The sequence below is a fragment of the Elgaria multicarinata genome, chromosome 5 (assembly GCF_023053635.1).
Source record: "Elgaria multicarinata webbii isolate HBS135686 ecotype San Diego chromosome 5, rElgMul1.1.pri, whole genome shotgun sequence".
Lineage (NCBI taxonomy): Eukaryota > Metazoa > Chordata > Lepidosauria > Squamata > Anguidae > Elgaria > Elgaria multicarinata.
Window position 1 is genome coordinate 33,495,704 of NC_086175.1, and position 27,994 is coordinate 33,523,697.

At 40.3% G+C, this 27,994-nt stretch overlaps 1 protein-coding gene across 1 annotated transcript; it reads right to left on the reverse strand.

Moving 5' to 3' along the window:
• LOC134399383 (solute carrier family 15 member 1-like) lies at positions 1–27,981 on the reverse strand. The gene is made up of 16 exons (XM_063127404.1): positions 27,867–27,981; positions 25,253–25,335; positions 22,943–23,029; positions 21,252–21,341; positions 18,592–18,636; positions 17,943–17,975; positions 17,755–17,843; positions 15,952–16,033; positions 13,424–13,549; positions 12,755–12,904; positions 11,856–11,905; positions 8,653–8,760; positions 6,059–6,152; positions 4,624–4,770; positions 3,709–3,816; positions 1–201 (listed from the first exon to the last, which is right to left on the reverse strand). The coding sequence occupies exons 1-16, from the start codon at positions 27,979–27,981 to the stop codon at positions 1–3; spliced, it is 1,608 nt and encodes a 535-aa protein (XP_062983474.1).
• Between the last annotated feature and the right edge of the window lie 13 nt (positions 27,982–27,994).

Consider the following 27,994-nt stretch of genomic DNA (forward strand, 5'->3'; position numbering starts at 1 on the left):
TCACATCCGAGTCTGTGAGAAAGTTCCATTTTCAAGAGCTAGTTCTTCTTTTTCATTCTTCTTTTCATCTTTCTTCTTTTCATCCGCAGAAAGTTCAGCTTCAACTTCAGCTGGGTCCACATAAGTGTAAAAATAGGCCATGACAGCAAAAATAATTGTAACTGCAAGAAGCAAAGCTGCAAACAGGACATATTCTACCCACTGTAAAAAAAAAGAGAGAGAAAAATAAGGAGTTTTGCATATCATGCTACTGCTAGGGTGACCAACTGTCAGGATTTCCCCGGATTTGTCCTGGTTTTTGTTCTTTCCATGGTGTCAGGGGGGATTTTCTATCATTTTCAATAATGTCCTGGAATGACACACCTTCCCCTTTAAGGCTGCCATTAGCATGGCAGGAGGGAATGACATGCTTTCTTGAGGCACATCATTCCCCCACCCTGAGCTCCAATTGAGGTCTTAAAGGGGAAAGTGGGTCATTCGTGGACATTATAGAAAAGGCCCCAATTGGAGTGGATGGTGGTGGTGCAGAATGAAATCCTTTCCCCTCCTCCACTCCAATCGGGTTCTTTAAGGTGGCGGGGGAATAACGTACTTTCTGCAGGACTCAGAAAGCTGCTTCCCCACACACACATTAGGTGTCCTCTTTTTTGGTTTCCCAAATATGGTCACCCTAGCTACTGCTAATGAATAAGCATTTCTGCATTTATTGTAAAAGCAGAAAATTACATGGTTTTTATGCTTCAGACATTACTGCAGATATATGTTGACCTTGAGAATCCAAACTGCATGGGCAACAAATTGTCTAGTTAGAAATTTATGGGAAGTAGCACTTGTGTGGTTCAGGCAAATTTAGCCATGCTTTGGAAAAGCCTCATGGTGGATAGAGTGGGGGCAGGCAGAGAACAGGTGGATCAGGGGATTGGGGCAATTTTGCAGAGCTATGAGTCTCAAAGTTCCTTATTGATCACCTAATCCTGTAGTTGAGTCATATTCTGCAGCTCATATCACAATTAATACCATGAAAGATTACCAGACTTTGTGTGAATGTTGCATACATCTCTGCATGCTTTTGTACAAAAAAAGTTAAATTCCAGATGTTGATCATGGTCACTCTCTCCAGTGATTCATCCGTCAATATGGGGAGAATAGCATTGATCTGTACTATCTGCACTGTTAATTTCAGGCCACATATTGTAAACCATGTCTATACGGCTTGTTTACCCCAACCTAAATGTGCATATTTGCATTTCAGGACACATGATGCAGCTGTCCATTCGCCATAGCACTGGGTTTTTAACGCGATAATGTGCATATCCGTAGTTGCAATTTACCACGACTTTTAGATCATGTCCGAGTTTGCACTGCGTTATGGTTATTTGTCTTTGGGGGAGTTAAACTGCATTTTGACATGTGGGCGGAGCTTTGAGGGTATGACAATGTGATTGGCCGATTTCCACCTATTGGCTGCCTCATTCCTTCACATCATTTTTATTTGAATTCTCTGATTCCACGGAGCTCCCCAGAGAGAGTTTATTAAAACAAAGAGGAGGGAACAGGCATCCTCTTCTGCTGCCTCGTTCCTCCCACCCCCCGCTTCCGGTTTGTCTGTTATATGGATCTGCGGAGCTCCGCATTTAAATTTAAAGCTTCCATCATCTCTACTCCTTAGCATTTAATCATCATATATGCAGATGTGCACATTTATAAGTCATTGAGACAATTATCTTGCTAGAGAGAATTCTGCAGTCATCTTCTAACAACCCCCTGAAGAAGGCCTTTGAGAGAACACAGGCCGAAGTGCATTCAGCTTTGTAATAAAAATGTTTGCATCCTGAGAACTTGTTTCTCCTTTTTTCTCACCTGATTTGGATGCTCTCCTCCTTTGGGTTTTGGTTTTGGTTTTCACTCCTTTACAAATATGTTAAATATGCAGTGTTCAGTGGACAAGTGGATCTAGTACCATAGATCCATGTCCCCTACTCCACAAGTTTAATGTGCTTATGGAGAAGGTCTAAATGGGATTAGAGTCTAGTAAGGACTGTACAGGGGCATGTCTACATGAAGGGTTTTCTGTGGGGTGGATTCGCAATAGCGGCAAGTCATCTACATGACGCAGCCGGCATTGCGAAGTCATCCGGGGGCAAACTCCAGAAACTCTGCTGAAAAAAAGTCGGGCACTTATCCTGACTTTTTTGGCAGAGCAGACTCGTCACAGCCCATGGCACCCCTTGATTGGTCACCATGGGTTGGACAGGGAAGGGGGCAGTCCTCCAGGAGCTCAGGAGAGCCTTGTGTCCAATGCTAAATAATAAAAAAACATGGGAGGGGGGCTCCACACCTCTGTAAAAACAAAAAACAGGGGCAGGAGAGGAGAGGAATGGGGCCTGTTCCTCCCCCCACTTTTTAAATTTTATTATCTGTACCTGTGCAGCTGTGCAGATACAGACAATAAATATAATTTTAAAAGCAGGGGGAAGGAACAGGCAGCCAGAGGGAGGTCAGAGGGAGGAGAGGTGGTTTGGGCGCCCAGCGTAGCTCTCCTTGTCCTCCTCTGGCTGCCTTGTTCCTGCCCCATCCCTCCCAGTGCTCAGCACCGTGGGGAAAGTTCGCACTTGTGTTCCTTCCCATGCAGATGCTGGAAACGAACGGAGGTGCAGAAGCCAGGCGCCTTGTGGCGCCAAAGCACCGCCATCAAGACAGGGGCCAGGACACAGAACTATCCCCACAAGTGTCATTTGAAAGTGACTGGAGGATATAAGGCTTCATCACACCGGGGGTTAACACGTTCCGTACCTTCGCTTCTCAGCCGGTGTTTTCATTCCTCAGTTACTTCCTCTTTTCAAAAGAGGAAGTACAGAATGAGCACGAGGCCCATTGAGTCTGCTATTCTAATGGCGCTGCTTCTCCTGCACACAGCAGGAGAGAGCAGCGATTCTTAGTTTAAAAATACATCGGACTTGATGAGGGGTTTTTTTGGTTGTTGCACAAGGAAGGCCAGAAGGGGCAGAAGGCATGTGGAAGGCAGACAATGTCATGTGAGGGACCTGAGCAAACTGCATGAATGCCCAGTAATGAGTGTGCAATAAAACGCTCGTCCGGTGGAGCTCTTAGGCTGAACTTCTATATACACTAACCTAGGAGTAGCCTTAATGAGACTTACTTTTGACTAGACATGTATATGATTGGCTGTTCATGTCTATGTGATGGCTGGGAAACTGCAAGCCCACAGGCCAGGTCCACTCCAAAGCAGGTTTGGATCTGGCCTGGAGCCTTCCCTCCTCAGTCATGGCCACCCAATGTGGTAATTAGGTTTAGAAAAAAATACATCCCATTCATGTACATCGTACCTTTTATTCTAAACTAATTGCCACTTGGTGGGATAGAGTTTTTCAGGAGAATCACCCCTGGAGGAGTGAAGGGCCTAAGCATTGGGCCTCTATCGGCTTCACTGAGCCTATGCCGAAGATTCCAAAATAAAGTAAAGAATTATGAATGCAATGCTAGAATTGTGGTGCGTTTTTTTGCCACGCTGCATCGTGACATCTTAAGCATTCTAATTAAACTACAGCTCTGGTATCATAAACACAGCAGTGTTTTGTGACATTTATCTGTCCCCCATATCTTAGTGTTTACCAATACATCCATATGGAGCTCTTGTAGCACTGACAAACTTCTTAAATCCTTTATGTTAACATTGATTTACTTTACCTGTTCTTCAATTTTTGACGCTCCAGCTATAATTAGAACAATGATATTGCCAACAGCTACAGTCAACAGCCAGCCAGCTTGCAACACAGATTTCATATTGTTAGGTGCCTACAGAAACAATGTATTTAAGTTAATTGCTTTGCACAGTGTTTTGAAATACAGTTTCAAATATTCAGTTTCTGATCCATAATTCTGATCTTAGGGCCAAACATATCCTTAGCAATTTATATCAGGGTTACTAAAACAATAGCAGCTTGTATGGGTGTGGGGGTTGATTATTTTCACTAGAACCACAGTGTGCTGGGAGGGAAAATTTATCCCTTTACTTCCCACCATTCCCATTGCCCCAATAAAATCCCCCACCCCAGATGTTATTACCTCTGGGAGGGAAGCTCCCAGAGGACATTCATTGGGGTTCACCTCACCTCCCCATGCTTTGAAGTCCCAATGAAAAATCTCCCCTCCCCAACACACATACTAATTAGTTTGCTGTTTTTTTAAAAAATACAATCCTTATATAATTGTCTAGTTGGGCAATCCTACTGGCTGAGGAATTCCTAACAGTAGCTATAATTGATAGCAAGTTTTAGAAAAAATGTTCTGGAATACAGTAGAATGTTGGGATCAATCTCCAAAGCAACAAACATTTCTATATCAGTATAGCTTTATTTTCACATGATCTGGCTAGTTCAGTTTCTACATGGCAAGCATATAGCACTACGAAGGCTAGAAGAGAATGATAATGCAAACACCAATGAAAATAGAACGGCGATGTGTTTAATAGCTTAGGCACAGCTGCCACAAGTCCACTTCTGAGTCCTGTTGTAACCTTTTCTTGGGAATAGTTGAAATGTTTCTGTTTTATCAGCAACTCAAGATCTGCATTGTAATCAAGACAATTGTAAATTCAATTACCTGTGAGTATGAAAATGATAGTCCAGTGACCGAGAAAACAACTTCAGCACAAGTGATAATGAAATACTGGGGGATTTGCCAAGCCATACTGAATGAGTTGGGTTGAATATCTTCCACATATTTGAGCTGTAGCCCAGTGGCGTCACACTAAAATGAAAGTTAGATTAGATTAATGCACACAATACAAAAATGCTTCAGTATTTTTAAAAAGGCAATACTAATTAAAATATATGTCTTCTCTTATCATTGTACACATCCAAAAAACAACAACATGACGTTAAGGACATATAAAACATGAATAACTGCAAAAGACGTATAGCTCCTTTTCAGTAGCAAGGAAATCCTTTGAATTAAAAAGCAAAAAATTAAACAACAGCAACTAAGGGTGTAATCCTATGGGTTCCATCCTCAAATTTGGAGGCTTAAGAGCATCATATGCAGTGCTGGAGGAGGAGCAGAGGCATTCTTCATCTCCCGGTCTCCCTGCCCTGCATTTTTCATTAAATATGCTTTGGGGGGCGCTTCGGAGGGGAAGGAAAGGAGGCTGGAGAGGCCTCAGGATAGCTCATGTCCTGGCCTCTCCAGTCTCTTCCCCTCCTCACCCACTTTTCCAAGGTCAAGTTATCAACCTTGAAGAGTAGCCAGTGCAGTTTTTTTCCATGCCAGCTGCAAAGGAGGAAGGAGCTCCAATTTCTCCATCCAAGTGCACAGATGTTTCAGAGAATCCAAACTATCCTATGGCCCCTCAGACACTGTCTAGGGGCCATTGGGTTGCTCCAGAAAGATTCAAACCTATGCATGTTTAGACAGAAAAAAATCCTAGAACTCCTAGCATTCCCCAGCCTGCATGTTTTCTCTTCAGGGAAATTGTAAGTCGTTAATTGAAAGCAGAAGTGAGGAATGAGCTGAAGGCAGTACACTTTCTCACTCCTGCTAGTTTTCAGCAGTTCGTGAGTTAATGAACTCATGTTTACCACTATGTGTGAACTAAGTCAGAACTTACATCAATTGTAAGCTATACTGGCACTTCTGTTCTAATCTTTTGAGAAAGCACATCTGTTTCGAACAATACAACTCCAGCCAAATGTCCTTTGTTTTGGTGACTTTGTTATGTTGGTTATAATATTTGATATTTAGTGGTGTAGCAAGTCATAAAAATGAACATAAGACTATAAAAATCAATTATTATTATTTATTTATTTATTTATTTATTTATTTATATAGCACCATCAATGTACATGGTGCTGTACAGAGTAAAACAGTAAATTATAACATATTGTACATATAATATTATATAACATTATTGTACATATAATAATGTGCTGCTTTAATAGTTATTTAAACCTTTGTTCAATTGTCAGTGGTGTTTCAATATTTCTTACAAAGACATGCAAAACTATTCTGTATCTTCCAAACTTCTTTTTTAACAACTTACCTTTTCTACTATAATGGTATAAGCGCTGCCATACCCAAATGTGAAAGACTTGGTTTCGCATGGAAAACTTGGGGTATAAACTGTTATCGTTTTACTGGGGAAAATGGATAGAAAAAAGTAAAGTTAATCTAAAAGATCTATATAATTTAATTCACATAACAAACTATATTAGAAAGAATTGCTGGAATTAAAAAGTAACAGCATAAACATTATGGATATTGAAAGGAAAGGAACCTCTCGTGCAAGCACTGAGTCATTACTGACCCTTGGAGGGACACCAGCTTTCGCTGATGTTTTCTTGGCAGGCCTTTTAGCAGGGTGGTTTGCCATTACCCATGTATATTTGAGGTTAACTGAATTACATTCTTATGTTTAAATGGTTATGGCAGGAAATTGTTTATGGTGATTTACTGACTATTCTCTCAGTGCATCATCATGTACTGATGTTGCCCATGATCAAAGTGCATTATATTATTCCATATTTCCCACTTCCAGGACATTTTACAACAAGCAAGGTAAGAGTGCTAGAGATGTGTAATGCTTAGTAGGTTGAACTGACGGAAAGCAAGCAAATCCACTGGCAAGCGGTGCTAGACCCAAAGCATCTAGTATGTGAGATCCTAGAAAGTTGTCCAAAAACTACTTAGCACCCTTTCCAAGCCATCTGTAAAATTTGAAATTTGTTCTCTGGGTGAGAAATGGAAATATGCACATACTGTTCTTTTTAAGTCCCATCTTAAAGGCATATGTTGATTCTCATGCCTCATAAACAAAAACAAAAAATCTTAATGAACTATTAAGTAGGGTGACCATATTTTGGAAAACGAAAAGGAGGACAACATGGTTGGCCCCCAGGGGGCGTGCCCACCAACATGTCAGGCCCCAGGGAGCATGTCCAGCACCAAGTGGAGGGTGGGTGTCCACCCAAACATAACCTTGGTCACATATCTGATTTTACAGCACACAATTAAGACAAATCTGTTCTACATAACATCTTAATGTTAAAATCACTGAAAGAACAAGTGAGACATTCAATATATCTGAAATCAAATTCACTTACTCCTACTTTTGTAGCTTTTGCTGTACTTTGAATCCTTTGCCATACTTTGTGTAATATATTCTTCCCTTCCCTCAAATCTCTTTTCTGACTGTATCCTCACTACGCTGCAAGCTGCTGCTGTTAATGGGGTTTGCTGCTGGCCAGCTGGCTTTTTTATTTTAAAATTTCAATTTTTTAAAAAACTTGTGTATAATTGTCACAAGTTCCTCTACTCTAAATTAGGGTGGGTGTTTTGGGCGGTGAACACTTCTCATTTATATACATTAGCTTCTCAAGGCTTGTGCATTGGCACCACTTCGCACACCCAGACTTTGAACTCCCGTCTACTTCCTGCACAAACACGTGACTCTGAGACCCTCTTTCTAATGCCCTGCATTGCATGCCAGCACTGTGGGGCTAAGTTACAACGGGTGTCTCTGGCTTGTCTGTGCAGCCTCTGTTATCTCTAGATGGGGCGATATCCCGGGGATCGTCCCTGGATCATCCCTGTGCATCCACAGGACACACATGGGATGCGTCCTTTTCATGACTTTAGTCATCAAAAGTGTATTCATTGCGTCATTCACTTCTATTGCCTTTTTTTGCTTTTTAAACAGAGATTTTGCTATCACCTGTGGCTACGGTGCAAGTCTTCTGGCAGCCACCACTTTATCTGCAGGGCATCCTGGGGAAAATGGCATCTCCTCTGGCCATCATTTTTTAGTGGTGGGCTGCCATTTTAGTAACCCACAATGTCCCAGAGCACTATGAACATCTGGGCCACTGTTGGTAAATAACATGGCAGACTCAAAGAGACAGATGGCCTCCAGTGCTACTGGAGCAGTTAAGCCCTCACTTTACAATTACATGAACGAGGAACAAGAATCCTTCAGAAAAGCCGTCAGAAGTTATAGAATTAGGTCCAACATAGTCGTGCTATTAATTCTAGTGGTAACCATGTTAGGACCCCAAAATACATTGGAAGTTCCTTATTTAATGTCTTTGGCTAGATCTACACCAAGCAGGATATAACACTATGAAAGCAGTTTGAAAACGGTATATGGAATGCATCATGGCCCGAATCGTTGTCAGTGCACTTCAATACTGTTATAAAGCAGTAGTGTAGATCCTGCTTTTCTTTAATTCAGCCACCTGCACCATTTTCCCAAGCCAAATCCTTTTCTAAAGCTAGGACTAGTCTGATGGAATGTGTATTTTCTCCCTGTAAGACTCACAGCAGAAATGGTGCAGGACAAAAATCATTAAGTACTCCAACCCTGGCCCAACACCTGTGTTTCAACCAAATTCAGAGCCCTCCACAGCTATATTACAATAAAAGTTCAATCATAAAAAATAAAAATGTTTGGAAATCCAATCACAGATGTCCTACCTAACCAGCAGTTTAATTCCAAGTTTGTTGTAGGGAAATCTATAGTGTTTTGAGGCACCTTAAATCCATGGACATATTTATTGTGCTCTAAGTTTTCATGGACTACAGCCCACTTCATTAGATGAATGTCAAACTAAGACAATATTAAATAGAAGTAATACTTACGCCCCTCTTAGAAAAGATGTATAGTTCGTGGCAACAAAATTAGTCACTACTCCAAAGTCAACATCATCCATAGTGATATTAATAGTTGTATTCAAGTTGTTTATGAACCTTTAAAAAACAATATAAAGCTTGCATTTTAATATCACTGTTTATTTGATGACAATGATGAAGAATTTTATATTCCAACTTCCCATTAAAATTTTTGCTTAAGGCAGTTAACAATAGAGATAAAAACAATATTTTTCATTATACAAATTAAAATAGAATTATATGATACAAAAATATTTCATTTAAATTAAATGAGTTTCCAGGTGCTTCCAGATGAGGCTTTTAATGTGGAATCATGGAATTTTATGGAAAGTCCAAACACTGACATCCACTTGAAATCCTCTTGTGTTTCCCCACCACTTCTTCCATCTTTTTTTCTTACCGTGGAAAATCCATTAAGAAAAAATAAGATGGAATAGCTAAACAGTGATTTCTGATAGCTAGCACTATATCCCTTCCATCCAGAAGCATCTTTCAACTTTAGCTGTAACAGTTTTACTCGGCCTTGAGTAGATCTGGTTTGTAATAGTTTTCACCATAGGGTCTGGTCAAGATCCACACCAACCAGGATATGACACTTTGAAAACGGGTTGAAAACTGCATATTGAGTGTGTCTTGGACCCCAACAGTTGTCACTACTGTTATAAACTGTTTTGAACCAGTAGTGTAGATCCTGCCTTTTACTAGCTAATAGAAATATGATGACTTGTATCTGCAGTTTCCAAATATGTTAGGAAAAAGACTCCAAGTTAAGATTAAATTTGCCTGGCATATGTTAACTCCCCGCAAATTTTATGTGAAAAATAAATGTGTTCCAGATTCTGATCTACCACTGTTTCTCTGTTACCCATTTGAGATTTCAGAAGCTGCAGCCCGTGCAAAATACAGTGGCCAGATTGCTTTCAGGAACCCAAAAGTTTCGACCATATAACACCTGCTCTGGTCCACTTGCACTGCCTGCCTGTATGTTTCTGAGCCCAATTCAAGGTGCTGGTTTTGACCTATAAAGCCTTACATGGCTTGGGACCACAATACCTGACAGAACGCCTCTCCCGACGTGAATATACCCGGTCACTACGTTCAACATCTAAGGTTCTCCTCCGGGTGCCTACTCCAAGAGAGGCTCGGAGTGTGGCAACGAGGGACAGGGCCTTTTTGGTGGTGGCCCCCAGACTGTGGAACGATCTCCCTGATGAGACTCACCTGGCATCAACGCTGCTATCTTTCCAGCGCCAGGTTAAGACTTTCCTTTTTGCCCAGGCATATGGCAGCACATCTTAATCACCCACATGTTTAGTTTTTTAACGGTTTTTAATGTAAACCGCCCAGAGAGCTCTGGTTATGGGGGGGGGGGGGCGGTATATAAGTGTAATAAAATAAATAAATAAATAAATAATTGTTTTGTTTTTCAATTTATACCCTACTTCAATTTACAGCCAACTACTGTGTCTAGTAAGCCTATGCGGCAGGGTCTTGCTATTTACTGTTTTACTCTGTACAGCACCATGTACATTGATGGTGCTATATAAATAAATAATAATAATAATAATAATAATAATAATAAGATTATTATTATTATTATTATTATTTATTTATATAGCACCATCAATGTACATGGTGCTGTACAGAGTAAAACAGTAAATAGCAAGACCCTGCCGCATAGGCTTACAATCTAATAAAATCATATTGCTCTCTGCCAAAATGTCAGTAGGGCAATTTTGGGATTAAGTATCAATGTTGCTTTTAATCATTTTTCATTTTTGATATTTCATGTAGTTGTTACAAATAGGCGCATCAACACATATTTTATACTGCCTTCTTAAATGCTGGCATTGCCTTATTTGACACTCATTCTCTCAGGTATGGTTGAGAGTGATTTATAAGTGTTTAGTTATACAAACAGCAAAGTTTCCCTGCTCCATTATTTGTTAAATAATTTCATAAGATATTAAACCATCCTAGCTAATGATATGATTGAAGATGCCATCATTCAGGCTGGAACCAAATGTTATAAAAGATGCAAAGATGCTGCCAGGAAGGAAGGAAGGAAGGAAGAAAGGAAGGAAGGAAGGAAGGAAGGAAAAAAGGAAGGAAGGAAGGAAGGAAGGAAGGAAGGAAGGAAGGAAGGAAGAAAGAAAGAAAGAAAGAAAGAAAGAAAGAAAGAAAGAAAGAAAGAAAGAAAGCCCTTTTCTCCCATTTCCCACATAATGGATATCCTACATTGCTGCTGCGCCTCCAGTAGTGCTGTTGCACCAGCAAGGCATAACACTGGTGCAACTGGAACTAGCAGTTCCTGATACAACCCCAGAAATGAGTAAAAAAGCTCTGCTTGGAACTCTGCTGACCTGCCCGATTCTAGAAATGAGCGTTTCCACTCATTTCTAGTTGTTTCAGGAACAGCAAGTTCCTGTTGCACTAGCACTCCATTCCGCTGGCGAGGAGGCAGCGTAAGATACTGCCCAGTGTCTAGGATGCTCAATGTATCTCATGTCATCATATCACATTTTCCTTTCCTCACAACTGCCGAGTAATTAAGAGGAGCTGGGGATAATGAGTATTGCTAGACATTAAGAGCATGAAAACCCAACAAAGCTTTTTTTTTTAGTTTTCTTTTTCTTTCTTTCTTTCAACATCACAAACACACAATCTTTACACCACATATAATACATACAAACAAAGGTATACACAAAACAACTACACTAAAATACAATAAAAAACATTTAAGGATAAGGTTAAAGTATATTTTTGGCCCTCTTCATGCCAGAAATGCTAACTAATGTCTTAATTACTATTAATATGTTAATCAAATTTAATTCTTTCTTATTTATTTTATTTATTTATTTATTTTTATACCGCCCAAGAGCCGAAGCTCTCTGGGCAGTTCACAAAAATGACTTATCTGAATCTCATACATTGGATTCACAGAATCATACTCCATTTCTCTCTAATTCTTTAATTACAATTAATACTTCAATCACGTTTATTTCTTCTCTTTTTTAAAACAACAACAACCAACAAAGCTGTTTTCAGCAGCAAGACAACCTTGTGTCTGCCACAACATTTAGTTCCAGCATCAGTTTCCCTTTGAACAAAAGCTATTATTTAAAAGCACTTCATAAAATTAAATATTAACATATTAAAGTAAACTAGATTACCTGATTTCATTGTTTCCTTGATCTGGTTTTGCTGTGATGCCATCCACAAGCTGATAAAAGAGACAGTTTATGTTAATTAAGTTTAAAGACTCTAGCACCATATGTGATTGTTGAGTTCTCTTAGACCAAGAATAGCTCTTTAGATATTTTTTTTAAATGCACATGCCTATATATCACAATACCATTAATTTTGAATTGAATACATTGCACAAATAATTATTAAATTAAACATCCATAAACAGTTTTTGTCTCAAACATCTCATTTTGGAGCAATCCACACACAATACTTCCAATTACTTAATCATTAAATCTTAAAGTTTATGTAGCTGTAAGTGGTTTTTGTGTTGATTTGGGATGCAGATCATGTATGTATACAGTAGCCTTGACTGTGATGAAGTGTTACATTACCATCAATGTTAACCATGGTAAAGGCCACCAGAGTGCCCTCTTAACCAGGATTTGAATAAACTGTTTGAATTAACCCATAGTTAACTTTAAATAAGGTTAATGACAGTTACTCAATGGATCAGGAGCACTATGAGTTACTAGTCCTCTGTCTTTCAATTTTTTTTAAGTATGCAGAGAGGATAGTTTCTACAAACCTCAAGGCAATACATTTGAGCTATCATTATCTGAACCTGGGCACCCACATTTTAAAAGTTCCCCTGTGATCTCTGATCAAACATGTTTTGCAGGTTTTAAGACGTCCATGTGTACTCACAGACAACAATGCTATTCATACCCTCAAGTTGCTGAAATATATGCACACACGCTACCATTATTTCTACAATACAATCATTTGCCAGGCATTGAATTTCTTTACTTTATTTGTTCATATATATTATATCAAAACAAAACCTAGGAGGCTGATTTCTTAAATAGCCTATAAACAGATTTACCAGTTCTGCTTGTATCCCAGCTGTATTTGTTATTTCAAGTGTGTGACGTTCTTTTCCCAAATACGTAAATGTTTTACTTATACTGCTGTTAGTTCCATAGTTTATACTGATATTCTTTAACTCGGTTGTGTCAAAAGTGATGTACTCTGTCTGTAAATAAAGTGAAAATACAATGAAACAGCTGGCATTCCTTTCTTATAACTATGAATTTCATTACTATTTAGAAATCTGCTTTTTAAATACTTCTCCTAATTCATGTTTCTGGTATGTAGGCACAAAAATCCCATGCTTGCTTTTCATTCATCAGAATTGTTGTAATTTGAATAATCAGAATTTTTTATCCTTATATATTTATATCTTCATTTCTTTTCATAGCATGTACAAAATGAAGATAACCTCTTTTACTCTAATCCAGCTGAAACCCCCCACAAAAATACAAAACAAAAATGTTACTCTAGAATGCATTCTAATAGAAGCACTAGCTTCAAGCTATGAGGTTATACTCCATTTAGGATATTCTGTCTAAAATATCATATTTTAAGAAGGATAAACGGTTTGGAGAAAATTTATAGAACATCATAGATAGTTAAGGATGGTTATTGGCATATGTACAACAGGAACCCATTTCAAGGTTTGGAATAAAACTTAAAAGTAACGCTTAAGACTTACTGAATCCAAAGCTCCCACAGTAACTGGCTTCATAGAAGCAATAAACTGAATTGTTGCGTTTTCATTTCCCAAATTTATTACTTTGATTTGAGACTGGCCTGCTACAGGAAAGTTTGGAAGGGTTTTCTGTGAGGGAGTAGGAGAAAAAGAAGTGTCATTATAGCAAATATGACCAAGTTACTAATGACCACCGTACTCACACAACTTGCCTAAGAAATGGAAACACTGCAAAGCATCCTTTACCACATACATTTGATACCCACATCTTTGCAACATTTGTATATGCATTCTTCTGTTCAGTGGCTCTTTTTGTATAATTACCTTGAAATCACACTCCCACCTTGTGTATATTACCTTTAGCCAAGGGAAGGGGAATCTCTGACTCATGGACCAATTTGGCCTGCCAGGCCAAGCCCAACCAAAATGGTCTTTAGCCTCTCCTCAGATCTGTCCCTGGGGGCTACCAGTGGCTTAGGAAGGAGTCGGGGAGAAGAATTCCCAATGGTATCTCCTATCACAGATAGGAGATGTTCCCCTTACTTAGTGTGCCTCCTCCTGTCCCACATCCTCACCAATGCGGGGACACACATGACTGAGGTATGGGGTGGAGGAGTACTTTATCACCTGGCACCTTACTGTGCATCCTATGTAATATTAGTTGTTTTCTACAAATCTGGAAATAGTTGTCTGTGTGGTAGAGTAAACAATTTGATGGTGTTTTTTAAATAGTTAACATGATTTCATAGAATGTCAAGAGTACTCTCTAAGTTAAAAGAGCTCAATGCTGATATTGCATTTCTGCCAAAAAACACACACCCTCATTTGATGGCTGTTGATGAACATATGTTGAGAAAGGACTGGGTTGGTGAGGTCTATGTGTAAGATACCTCAACACAGTGTATAGGAGTGGTGATTTTGATCCATAAATGAACTCTCCATTGTAAATCAATGTGCAATTTTTGATACTGAGGGGTGCGTTTTGATTTTGGTTGGGAAGTATATGGATAAACTAATTGCTATGTTTAATGTATATAGACCTAATACTGATCCCCCAGATATGTTTCATGACTGTTTTAGCCATCTGGTCAATATTACTTATGATTATTTGATTGTGGGTGAGGACTTTAATGAGGTTTTAGACCCTCTGCTGGAGAGGATTACACCTCCTCCTAAGACTCAAACAGCTGTGAGATTGGCACTTCAGGCTTACATGATGGAATATGATTTCATTGATGCTTGGAGAATTTTATATCCTGTTGACAGAGAGTACACTTTTATTTCACCAGTTCATCAAAACTGCTTTAGATTAGATTATTTGGTTTCTACATCTTTGATAGATCAAATAACAGATTATAACATTGACATATTAGCAGTGTCAGACCATGCCCTAGTATGTTTGGAATTGCAATTATCTGATACTCCTAGGGCCCATGGAGCCTTAATATTTCTAGATTCTAACAAATATTGCAGTTGCAAATATTGCCATTCAGCTGTGGCAAGTAATTTAAAGTTATCACACAGGGCTGAAAATAACAGAAACTCTTCATCTGCACCCAATAATTGATCCAGGGTAAAAATCATTCTATCTGTCCAAGCCTGCCATAAAAATATTTTCTTTCCTATTTTTAAATCTGGATTTCCCCATATAGTCAGTTTGGCATGAGAAAATGGATCAAATTGTAGTTGGTATGATGTTATATGCCACACTTCTCTAATTGCTAAGACTGTGGGAGGAGCCCTTTCCACTTTAATATGCCGAGAACCTAATGCCATCCATTTGGAAAGAGGCTCCAGACAGGCTGATTCCAAAATTGACCAAGGTGGAAAATTGAATCTAAGTGGAAAGGACCAAAATTTGGTGCAGGTGAGCAAATAAGCCCATTGGTATATAGCAAAGTCTAGAAAGACAAACCCATCATCTTTGTTTGGAAGTTGCATCCTTTTCAGAGATATTCTTGGTGGAGAGGACCCTCAAAAGAATTTATGAAACAAACTATTAAGTTTTTGAAAATATTTGCTAGGTATAAGTAAAGGGATTCCATGTATAATGTAAACAATTTGAGGTATATTGCCCCCAAACACTAGAGGATTATTCTGTTATATTATTTATTTATTCATTCATTTATTTACATTTATATCCTGCCTTTCCTCCAAGGAGCCTAATGCCATTTATGTGATCCTCTTCCTCTCCATTTTATCCTCACTACAACCCTCTGAGAGTCAGTGACTGGCCCAGAGTCACCCAGTGAGCTTCATCGCTAAGTGGGGATGACAATCCAGGACTCCTAAAAACCCAGTGCAACACTTTAACCGCTACACCACAATAGATCTCCTATGTAGGACTTCTTCTGTCTAAACAAACTAAGGATTTTGCCCTTAAACTATCTTTTAAAACCAAATTTAAAAAACCAAATTTTAAAACCAAATTTATCTTTTAAAACCACATTTTAAAACCAAAACCCATTATTACAAATTTAAAAAGCTAATTAAGAAGCCCCTTGGGAGAATTTGCTTGGATTTCAACTTACATCTATTTCGCGTTGCACCACAGCAGCAACGACAAAAGCAAGAGCTGCCAGCAACATGCCAACTGTCATCTTCCTCAGAGGCCTGGTGTAGGAAGGAGCAAGCAGATATTTAGGAATATACCTAACCTAAATACTTCAACTATGATTGAACCCACCTGCTATGAGGTCTTTGAAAACAATTAACATTGTCCCTCTATCCATAATAAAATGAGCTTTGTAAGTGTCTTAACAGAAGTTCTCTGTTAGTCTAAGGGGGGAAATGATTTGATGATAAAGATGTCACTTATAAACAACGCTTAAGTATCTGTAATGCTCATTACTAGGTGAATTTTTTTTCAGGCAGCCACATCTCTTATGACATTTAATGATAAACCTGCAGAAGATAGCAGATTCAAAGCTCACTCTAGAGACTTTCAGATATCATGAGAACTTCATTAGGTATGTGCAGCACTGCACAATGCACTTGGCCCTCATGAATTGCCAAAAAAGAAGAAATGCATCACCACAAAAGAGGGATGGAGACCATCTGAATAAATGTGGTGCTAATTGATATGTAATAATTATTATAATTTAAACAGAAATACGGTATTTTCCCACCAGGTGTATATCTGCCTGGTCAGTATGCTATTCAGATGCAAACTAAGGTTCTTTATCTTTAAACCAGACTTGGGCAACCCTTCAAACAGAGGATGCCTTCAAACAAAGGACAGTCCTATAGCAGCCTTTGAAACAGAGGACTGCCCTGTAAAGGACACCTGGCCACCCTACATAGAACAAGTACTCTAGCCTTAGTTCTTGGCCTTCAGCACCGAAGCTGCAGTTTTTCCCCAGTTGCCTGAGTGCTGACAGACTCAGTATAGCTGGACTGACATACTTCAGAAAATAATGTTAAAAAATGTTTCTCCCCCCCCCCCCTTGGACTTCCCTCATACTGTTGAAAATTTTCAGCCCCACAGAGCATGGAATAATCCACCGCAATATCATAATACGCAAGTTGAGTGGAAAATTTCTGACACAATTGTTGATCTAGTGCACTTTATTTCAATATTATTGAAGGAAACAATGCATTTGGCCCTTATTCTTTCCATTTCTTCTTTCTTAGCCTATTGCTTCCTTCCTCCATTAGTATGAACTAACAATATACTTCTATTTAGTATTAATAGTGGCCTGGAAAATATTTCTCAAAACCCCTACCTCCCACAATTTTGTCAACTGGTGAAGAATTTGAGGAGGAGGCCATGTTTGCCCAACCATCAAGTAGGCTCAAGTCAACTCACCACAGAAATTTTTAGTACGTGTGCAGAGGTGCTGCATCAACAGAGGCTCCACAATATCAAGGTTTGTTCTACATAATGCATCCAAGAATTGACCCCAATATCTGTGGGCTTATCGTGTCTCTCACACATGCAAAAAGTCAAGTTGGGGTTTCTTTCTTTATAGTTAAGAATGTTCAAACAATAGCTGCTTTCTTTATAAAACAACAAGAGCTACCAGACATCACAAAGTTAGGTCACAGCAGATCTGATGGGCTGACTACTACTGCGTAGTTGTACTATATTCTCCTAAGAGAAGAAAGCTACATATTCTAAATCCCCCCCCCAATATATATATATTTTCTTTTCACCTTCCCCTTTGGAGCTTCATTTGTAAATCAAGATAATTTTGATACTACCCCCAGACATGTTATTCATTTCCCACCATCATCACTAGAGAGTGTACATTTTCATTGTTGTACACATTAGAAGTGGAGGCACATTGTAAGCAGAGACCTTAAGCAGATACTAAAAACCTAGATTCACTTACGTGAAATTTATGTGGCATTTCTGAATTAGAGGATAAACCAAAGCATCTACAACTGGGACCATTATAACAATGAGAATTGGGTTTACAGTCTGTTAAAATAAAATAAAAAACGTGAAGTTAAGAATGTTCAACAACTTTAAAAAGTCTGTTAGTAATAGCTGGAAACATGAATGTGAAGCCTACTGTACCTGCATCTGGTCTGGCTGAATCTGAATAGAACCCTAAAGAAAAAGAGAGAGGGGGATATGTGTATATTACTATTACATTTTCGCAAGTTAAAACTTTAAATATCATCACCCAATCCAGCTAAGGAAATCCATGACATACTGGGTTCATCAGATGAGTGTTTTATCATGCTCTCACTACTGCCCACTCAGTTTTTTGCGCGTCTTTTAGACAATGTCCACCTCCCATGCATCTCCTGCTCCTTCTTGGCTTTGTCCCGTGACAAAACAGACCCCCAAAAATCTGACTTTTTTTTTTTTTTGGAAACAGAATGTGCCACCATTTCCTGCTGTGTGCAGAAAAAGTGGTGCAATAAAAATGCCCCCTGAATGGGCCACGTGGTCTTTGTTTACTTCCTCTTTCTTCTCTGAGAAGAAAGAAGAAGTATTGTGGGACAGGAGCAAAGGCGGAGAAGTAATGGTAGGGAACCGTGACTTCCCCCCATCTGTTGGAGCTCACAGGAAGCAATTTTGTACATGCATATCACTTGCTAGCCCAGGAACTGTGGGCACATGTCAAATGTGCTTCTAATGGGATGCATAGCTGTTCGTGCATAAATACTTCTTAAAAACCCAACTAGAGCTCAAGAAAGAAGTTTTAGAAATAACTTACAAAATCTCCATCCATTGTTGTGGCTTGTAATGTCCATCGTGATCCCTTCAAAACAGAACAAAACATTAGAAATTTCTAAACAAATACTTGTAATTTAACATCCTCAAAATGTATTACACTGGTATCTGCCAATATTAAGAATATTTGTTTACTTATACACCTGCGTCACTGTTGGTAAGAAATTGAATCAATAATGTTAATTAAGATTTCCTAAAGGCAAAAAAAGATAATTTTTGAAGCTTTTGCTGGCCTAACTCTTATTGAAAAGAACAATAACACTCAGAAAAATCATATTATTATTATTATTATTATTATTTATTTATTTATTTATATAGCACCATCAATGTACATGGTGCTGTACAGAGAAAACAGTAAATAGCAAGGCCCTGCCGCATAGGCTTACAATCTAATAAAATCATAGTAAAACAATAAGGAGGGGAAGAGAATGCCAACAGGCACAGGGTAGGGTAAGCAGGCACAGGGTAGGGTAAAACTAACAGTATAAAGTCCACACAACATCAAGTTTTAAAAGCTTTAGGAAAAAGAAAAGTTTTTAGTTGAGCTTTAAAAGCTGCGATTGAACTTGTAGTTCTCAAATGTTCTGGAAGAGTGTTCCAGGCGTAAGGGGCAGCAGAAGAAAATGGACAAAGCCGAGCAAGGGAAGTAGAAGCCCTTGGGCAGGCGAGAAACATGGCATCAGAGGAGCGAAGAGCACGAGCGGGGCAATAGTGTGAGATGAGAGAGGAGAGATAGGAAGGAGCTAGACCGTGAAAAGCTTTGAAGGTTAACAGGAGAAGTTTATATTGGATTCTGAAGTGAATTGGAAGCCAATGAAGAGATTTCAGAAGCGGAGTAACATGGTCAGAGCGGCGAGCCAAGAAGATGATCTTTGCGGCAGAGTGGTGAACAGAAACCAACGGACTGATGTGAGAAGAAGGAAGGCCAGAGAGAAGAAGGTTGCAGTAGTCCAACCGTGAAATAACCAGCGCATGAACAAGCGTCTTGGCAGAAGAGACAGACAAAAATGATAGAATCCTGGCAATATTATACAGGAAAAAACGACAAGATTTAGCTACTGCCTCAATATTAGGAATAAAGGAGAGCGAGGAGTCAAATATAAAGCCAAGGCTACGAGCTTCCTTGACCGGAGTAAGCGTAACATCATTGACAGTAAGAGAGAATGAGAGATGAAGAGAAGGTTTAGGAGGAAAAACAAGCAATTCAGTCTTTGCCATATTAAGTTTCAAACGACGATGAAGCAGCCAAGCTGAGATATCTGAAAGACATGCCGAGATACGATCGTGAACATCAGGAGAAAGTTCCGGAGATGACAGATATAGTTGTGTATCATCGGCGTACAGATGATATTGGAGGCCATGAGATTGAATAAGCTTGCCCAAGGGCAGCATGTATAAGGAAAACAACAACGGGCCAAGCACTGAGCCTTGCGGAACCCCTACTGAAAGGGGAAAGGAGGAAGACGACCTGCCATTAGCCAACACGCTGAAAGAGCGACCCGCTAGATAGGATGCAAACCAGTTATAGACAGAGCCACAAAATCCAAGGTCATGAAGGGAATCTAAGAGAAGATCATGATCAACCGTGTCAAAGGCTGCAGTTAGATCAAGGAGAATAAGAACGGAATAATGGCCTTTAGACTTGGCAGTAAGGAGATCATTGGTGATCTTAGTAAGGGCTGTTTCGGTGGAATGCAGAGGATGGAATCCAGATTGAAAAGGATCCAAAGCAGAGTTACTAGAAAGAAAGTCAAGACAGCGAGAGTAGACCGCACGCTCCAGGATCTTTGAAACAAACGGCAACAAAGAGACAGGTCGGTAGTTAGACAGAGATAGCCTATCAAGAGTAGGTTTCTTGAGAATGGGAGAGACTGTAGCATGTTTAAAAGCAGAAGGAAATGAACCAGAGGACAGAGAAAGATTAATAATATGAAGCAAAGAAGGGAGGATAGCAGGAATAAGATTAATAAAGACGCGAGAAGGAATCGCATCACGAGAACAAGTGGAAGGCTTCGAAGAGCGCAGTATTGTAGACCGTTCATCCTCTGAGACCGAAGGAAACACAGAGAAATTTGCAGGAGGAACTGACAGATGAGGAACAGGAACTGGAAGAGGAGCAGAGCTGGCCAGATCAGAGCGGATAGTTTGGATTTTAGCATTGAAAAAACAGGCAAAGTTATTAGCAGACAGAGAGGCGGGGAGAGATGGCGGATTAGGCTTCAGAAGAGAATTGAAGGATGCAAAGAGCCGCTGAGGATGCCTAGCATTTGACTGGATCAGCGTTGAGTAGTACTGCTGTTTGGCCAATGAAATGGCAGAAGAGAAAGAGGAGAGTACAAATTTGTAATGGACAAAGTCCGCCCAGTCCCTGGTCTTACGCCAAAGGCGTTCAGCTGCCCAGGAACAAGAGCGAAGGTAGCGGAGGGAAGAGGTGAAGAAAACAATCACCTGTTATCTTAGTGGATGCACTTTTTTCCCCAAGTACATTTTTCTGTCAACTATGACACAAAACTTTAATATAAAATTATTTTAAAAATAAAGAATGCATATCTAACAACATCCTAACCTAGCTGGAGCAGAAAGACACCACCACAGCCTTATAAACACCTAAAGAAACAGTTATAATTTCCTTTCTTAAGTTACCTGCTGATCAAAAAGTGCCCAAAACATGGGGAGAGGAATATACAGGAACAACACTTTCAAGACCATCTTAGTCTGGGTAATAAGTCGTTTCTGTAGCAAAGGAACAACACAAGAAATATTAATTAAATAATCTCTGTAAATATTATCTGTCAGTGAACCTCCAACAAAGTTCACCACTTATAGATCAGAATAGGCAAAAACAACAGGCCTGGCCTCCTAAGTAGTAGCAGCAGCCAACTCAAAAAATGTGAGGGAATAATAACTGTGGAAGAAGAACCTGTTTTGGAGAATGGGAGGGGCACGTGTAGAGTGACCAACTGTCAGGATTTCCCCGGATTTCTCCTGGTTTTTGTTCTTTCCATGGTGTCAGGGGGGATTTTCTATCATTTTCAATAGTGTCCTGGAATGACACACCTTCCTCTTTAAGGCTGCCATTAGCATGGCAAGAGGGAATGACATGCTTTCTTGAGGCACATCATTCCCCCACCCCGAGCTCCAATTGAGGTCTTAAAGGGGAAAGTGGGTCATTCGTGGACATTATAGAAAAGGCCCCAATTGGAGTGGATGGTGGTGGTGCAGAATGAAATCCTTCCCCCTCCTCCACTCCAATCAGGTTCTTTAAGGTGGTGGGGGAATAACGTACTTTCTGCAGGACTCAGAAAGCTGCTTCCCCCCCCACACACTAGGTGTCCTCTTTTTTGGTTTCCCAAATATGGTCACCCTAGGCATGTGGCCATTATCCTCTATGCCTTCCTCAAAGTGTCCCTCCTGTAAAATTAAATTACTGCCTATTTGGCTATAATCAAAACTATTCGGAACAAAGGAAAGGTCTAGCACAGGATTAAAGTTCAGGTCAAGTAAGTCAAAGTGTAAGGCTTTGGCCTAGTTAGGACACAAATGAGCTATAATGATATGGGCAATCCAGGCAATACCATGGTTATTTCCTCATCACAAAACTGGAGAACAAAGTATGGGGAACACTATGGAAAGTTGGACCTGGCTTGCATAAAGAACAGAATACTGGCTTTGTTGCAGATTTCATAAACAAGACATCATCTTAATCTGCCAAAGATTTAAATTACAACTGTAAATTACAATTGACCTGATCTCCATTTTAAGTAAGGTGAATTTGACATATGACTGTGTTAACTGCATTTACTGATTCTGATTTTCTGCTTCCCATAGGTCAGCCTAGTGACTTACTGAAAAAGTGCTAGAGTTGGGATTTATGATTGAGGAAGACTGTGTATTTTTGCAATTGACACAAACACTGACAGAGAAAGTAGCATTGGTTTTGACTCAGAAATGTCTAAGGTCCCAAGTCTTGTTTATCCACAGGGTGCTCTGTCCATTGATCTGACCCTAGTTACAGCACTTTTTAAAAAATCTCTGAAGATTGTAGGTTCAAATCTCATTTGAAGGCTGTTGCCTGTCCAACCAGCTGTAAAGATTTATTTAGTCTACTGGACTTGGAAGTGACATGTGATAAATGCTACAAGGCACCCAAAGAAATCTTAACCCATGGAAAATAGTATGCCTTAACAACATACTACTCTAGACCGCTTTGACAGAAAACATGTCACTTAACAAGAACAGGTCAATGCAAGAATAGGTCAATGCAATACAAAGGAAAACGTATTCTAAAACTGATCTGTTTTTGAAGTTCTGTACAGACAAATAGCACAACTTACATCATATTTCTCACTAGCCCAGTCCATCCAGTGCTCTCTCTTAGGGAATTGTTTACTGCGATGTCTAAATCGGTTTCCGATAGCAAACTGCAAAAGAGAGACAATTAGAAAACTGTTAATACTATTTTAATGCTATTTTTCCCTATTAACATTCACAAATTTTTGCAGGGGGAAAAAACTGACTGAAATGCAAAAAGATGTGTAAGCAAAAATAGTGCAAATTGGATGTAGCAACTGTCATAAGAACAAAAAAGAGCCACGCTTGATCAGACCAAAGGCTTGTTTTTTCCAGTATTCTGTTCTTCCAGTAGCCAGATACCTACGGGAAACCCACAAGCAGTATGTAAGTGCAATAGCACCTTCTTGCTCATGTTCCTCAGCAACTAGCATTGACAGGCATATTACCTGTGATACTGAGGGGAATATATAGCCATCATGTCTAGTTATCATTGATGACTTTATCTTCACATCTTTTGATAGCAAAGTCCTTAGTTTAGTAGTTCTCTGTTAAGAAGTACTTCCTTTTATCTGTTCTAAATCTCCCACTATTTAGCTTCATGGGATGACCTTGAATTCTGCCATGACAGGGGGAGAAAAACTTCCCCTATCCACTGTCTACACAGCATGGATAATTTACACTTCTATCATATCCACGCCCCCTTACTCATTGTTTTTCTCTATTAAGGATGCCCAATCACTGTAACCACTCATACGGGAGATGTTGTAGCCCCTTGGTAATTTTGGTTGCTGTTTTCTGCATCTCACGGGGGCAAAAGTTGATGTATTTTAAAGAAAAAAAATATGTACTTCACATAATTGCTTCAGCGTAGCTGGTGCCGGTTTTGGGTGGATGGAAGAGCTTTGGGCAAGGTACCTTCAGTTGGCCTGCCTCGTCTCCAAGGCACCGCTGCTACCCACTTGCTTTCCCTCTCCCTTTGGGTCCAATCCAGACGATTACCAAGAGGGAGATTACAAAGCAAACAGATGGTGTGTCTGCATCTCCTCAGTCTTTGTTATTGCTTGCTTTCTTGGTAAGGGCAAGTGATGAAGGGGCTGTCTTTATGCTATCTTTGCTCTGGGGTGGCTATAAATCCTCACTCCATCGGTTACACGATGCAGCCGCATCATTGAAGCCACTCTGGGGCAAAGAGGCGAAGATGCGCTGCTGAAAAATCAGGGACTTTTCCAGGCAGAGCAAGGTCAGCCCGGCTCTTTTGCTGGTCTTCCCTTGCTTGGAGCCACTCCAGGGGCATTCCTAGGTGGAAGGCTATTGGTTGCCAGAAGCCATGGGAGGGGGAAGGGGCAGGCCTGGTGAGCCTAATGGCCGCCAGAAAGCCTGCGCTGCCTCACCTCATGAGGACAACTTGCCGTGACTGCACACCAGTGAGGTTTGGCAGCGGAGTGACACCAACCTAGTGCTGTGAAGACACCCCCCAGGTTGTAACAACAAAGAGGGCAAAGTTCCAGAGAGTGTCAGAGGGTCCTCTGCAGGGGTGTGGGTCTCAGCAGGTGCCCAATGATTCCTATTTCTGATGCCAGCTCTGAATATAGTCTCCAAAACCTCTGTATCTCTCTACAATATATGTCTAGAAATAAATGCTACTGGCAGTTGTGTGCTTTTTATGAATATTACTTTTTTTTTTTTTAATAATGTACCGATAGTCTAGATCAGGGGTGGGAAACTTCAGGGCTCCAGGGCTCAATTTCAACCCTTTGGGATCATCTGGAGGCCACACTGTTGCCAAAATTTGGCAGCGGCAACAGCAAATTGGTGGTTTGCTACTGAATTTCAGTGGCAAACTGCAGTAGTGACCTAAAAGGCTAAATTTAGTTTTAACACAAGGGTTAAATCTAAATTTGTCCTTTTTTTAGGTCACTGTTGTTTGCTGCTGAAATCTGGAAAACCATTTTGCTGCTACTGCTGTCATAGCAACAATGGCACATTTAGTGATGGAGGCCCATGCTGCCTTTTATATCTCCCAACCCTGGTTTAAATGATCTTGACAGTTCCAGACAACATTTAGGATACGGGGAGAACCTAGGAGTATTATGCAAACTGGGGGGGAAAAATACTCCAATGTCATATAGGGAATATTCTGTTACCCTAGGAAACAATTTTGTGGGGACTCAAGATGCAATTCTAGTAGAGAAAAACTGAAATAAGCAGATCATGAGATAAAAGGAATATTCTGCATATTTGAGTAATGGGACTACTTATAAGCCCATTAACCAAGTTAAGTTAAAAATGATTCATTCTCTATTAAAGTCAAGCTCAAGAAAAAACAAGTTATCCTTGATAATGTTGCTTACCGTAATGCATTGAGCAACTTGTACCATTATGTTGCCTTGAGGTTCAACTTTCTTGTACATTCTACTTCCAGCTATGAACACAACTGGGAAGAGAAATAAAGGACACCAAGATGTGCTGAAGCTGCTGCAAACACTGACAGAGCAGGCAAATGCCAGGCAAGGCGAGTAAGGCAACACTTTAAGAACTAGGTAAGGAAACCCCTGTGGGGAAGTTCTAATGCTTCCATACCTCTGCACAGCTAGGAGTTGTATCAAAGGAGTTCCCATTCACTTACGTTTAGTTCAACTCTTCACTGAAGGCTTTATACAGGAAGCCACCGTTGCAGAGCAAGCCTCTCCAATAAGCATAGGTGAGAGCACTGTTACATAGGTGGAGGACTCCTCTTCAGAGCCAACCATCTCAAGGAGTCACCTTTATTGAGAAACCTTGAGGCAGATCAGGAGGATCCTGCGCTCTTGGGGGGATGGCCATGAATCCTTCTCTTCACAACACAGAGCTTCTCTACATGAGCAATTTATTGCACACTTATGATTGGCCACTCACTGAAGTTTGCAGGTCCTTTAGATGATGCCCAGGACATCTCTCGCACTCCCCCTGGCCCCGAGAGATAATCAACTATTCTTTTTTAAAAAGTGCAAAATCGCCCCAGTGTAAAATTGGCATTGTGCTATAATTCTGCCACTAGAAGGCACTGCTTCATTAAAGTGAATGGAGTACACAGAGGGAGGAAGTATTTAATTCAAATCATGAGGCTGCCCATGTAATTGAGCTGATCGGAATACCAGAAACAAAACTGAAGGAGAAAGCCCTAGTAGATTTCTACTCTTCCATGTGTGCACTGTGAGCCGCTACAACCTCTTATGTCCCCCATACACACACACATACAGACTTAGGGCTCCATCACACCTACTTTTTTCCTGGTTTGCCTGCGCGATTTCCACCTCAATTTCATTAGCGTGTCAAACTAATGGGCCCTTTGTGGTATTGCCACTGTACCAATGAAATCTACTTACTCTTGTTTGCTCTCCCACTCCACCCTGCCTCACCCCACCCCACCCCTTCTTCTTCCCCCAGTTCATTGTTTCTTGTTGTTGATGGAAATTGTGATGGACAGGTGCCTTCCCCCCTTCGCTTTTGCTTTGTTGTCTAGCATTTTACCGATTTAAAGTTTCATCGGCTGGATGCCATTTCTGCAGGCAATGAAAGTAGGGTTGGAGCAGCAAAAGTCCATTCAACTGAGTCAGCACAAACCGGTTTATTCAACACATCATGCTGGAGGAGGAGAAATGCCCCACCCTCCTCTTTCATCAGCAAGACCTCCCTTCAAAGCACATGCCCTCCCAACAAAGGACATAGCGTGAGGACGGCAATACATGGGGGCAGTAGGGAACTTTATTTCTGCATGAAAGAAATAAACTGGACTTTCCCCACTCTAGGAAAACACAGAAAATGGAGGGGAAGAGGTGGGGTGACTACAGGACAGGTATGATGTCATGTGAGTGCCGCGCTGCAAATGGCAAACCAGGCATGATGAGAGTGTGATAAAACCATAATGTGGTTTTATCATAATAATTTATCATAATTTCCCCATAAGAGGGGAAATTATCATGATCCCACATCACTGTACTTTGTTTCTCTACAGCTGTTTTTCCTACTTTCCCCCATCTGTTCCTCTTTTCTCATCTCCACATATCATTTTCTTCCCTAAGTCTTTCTCCCCCAGTTTTAGCCACACCACAGCTGAATCTACACTACTGCTTTGAAGTGCTTTAAAGCGCTTTATAACAGTTTTGACAACTGTATATGGAGTGTGTCCTGGGCCCAACACTTGTCAAAACTGTTATATTTCTCTCCCCACATCTTCTCCATTCTTCTCCATAGAACAAGGCTGCTGCAGAACCTCTTGTAATACTGCAGCTCAGTTCTAAAAGACATTAAATGGAAGTAAGTGGAGCGGCTGCAAGTTTACACAAGGTGCATTTTCCCACTACTGAATAACCACAGCCAGTAATCACCCACTGGAGCTCTCAAATCATAGGCTAAGAACAGAGGTATTATTATTATTATTTATTTATATAGCACCATCAATGTACATGGTGCTGTACAGAGTAAAACAGTAAATAGCAAGACCCTGCCGCATAGGCTTACAGTATGTTTTACAAACGCAGCTGCTGAGACAGCAATTTGGTGAGGGAGACCAACATGGTTGGTGGAGAAAATGAGTGGTTTCTTAACACTTTCTGCTGAACTGCTTTTACCTCAGCAGAAGGAAATATATGGGTCTCAGAAAACTAGGCAGGTTGCAATGGTGAAGAGGAGGAACAACTCCAACGGGCTTTTGTCAGTGTGTCCCTACTGGGTTGTGTGGGCACACAGCAGGTACCTACCCTTGACACCAGCCCTGCCCACTATATCTATATATAATGGGGGAATACAGTTGCCTGCATAGGTATGGACTCTCCTTGGGCAGGGCTATGGAGACTGACATTATGAGCTCCTGCACTTTAAAATTTATAGTTATGCCGCTACAATTTCACTAACAAAGTGCAGCAAATGAGAATTGTAGGAAATATGGGGGCGGGAATTAACATTTCTTAAAAGTTTGCAACTTACGTAGCGCAACAGCCATTAGTGCAGCAGGAACGCCAAATGCCAGAGGGTAACATTTTTGCTTGGTGTGAATTCCACATTCTTCTCCTAAATCAAAGAAATGAGTGGTAGACATCATCCTGACACTTTCC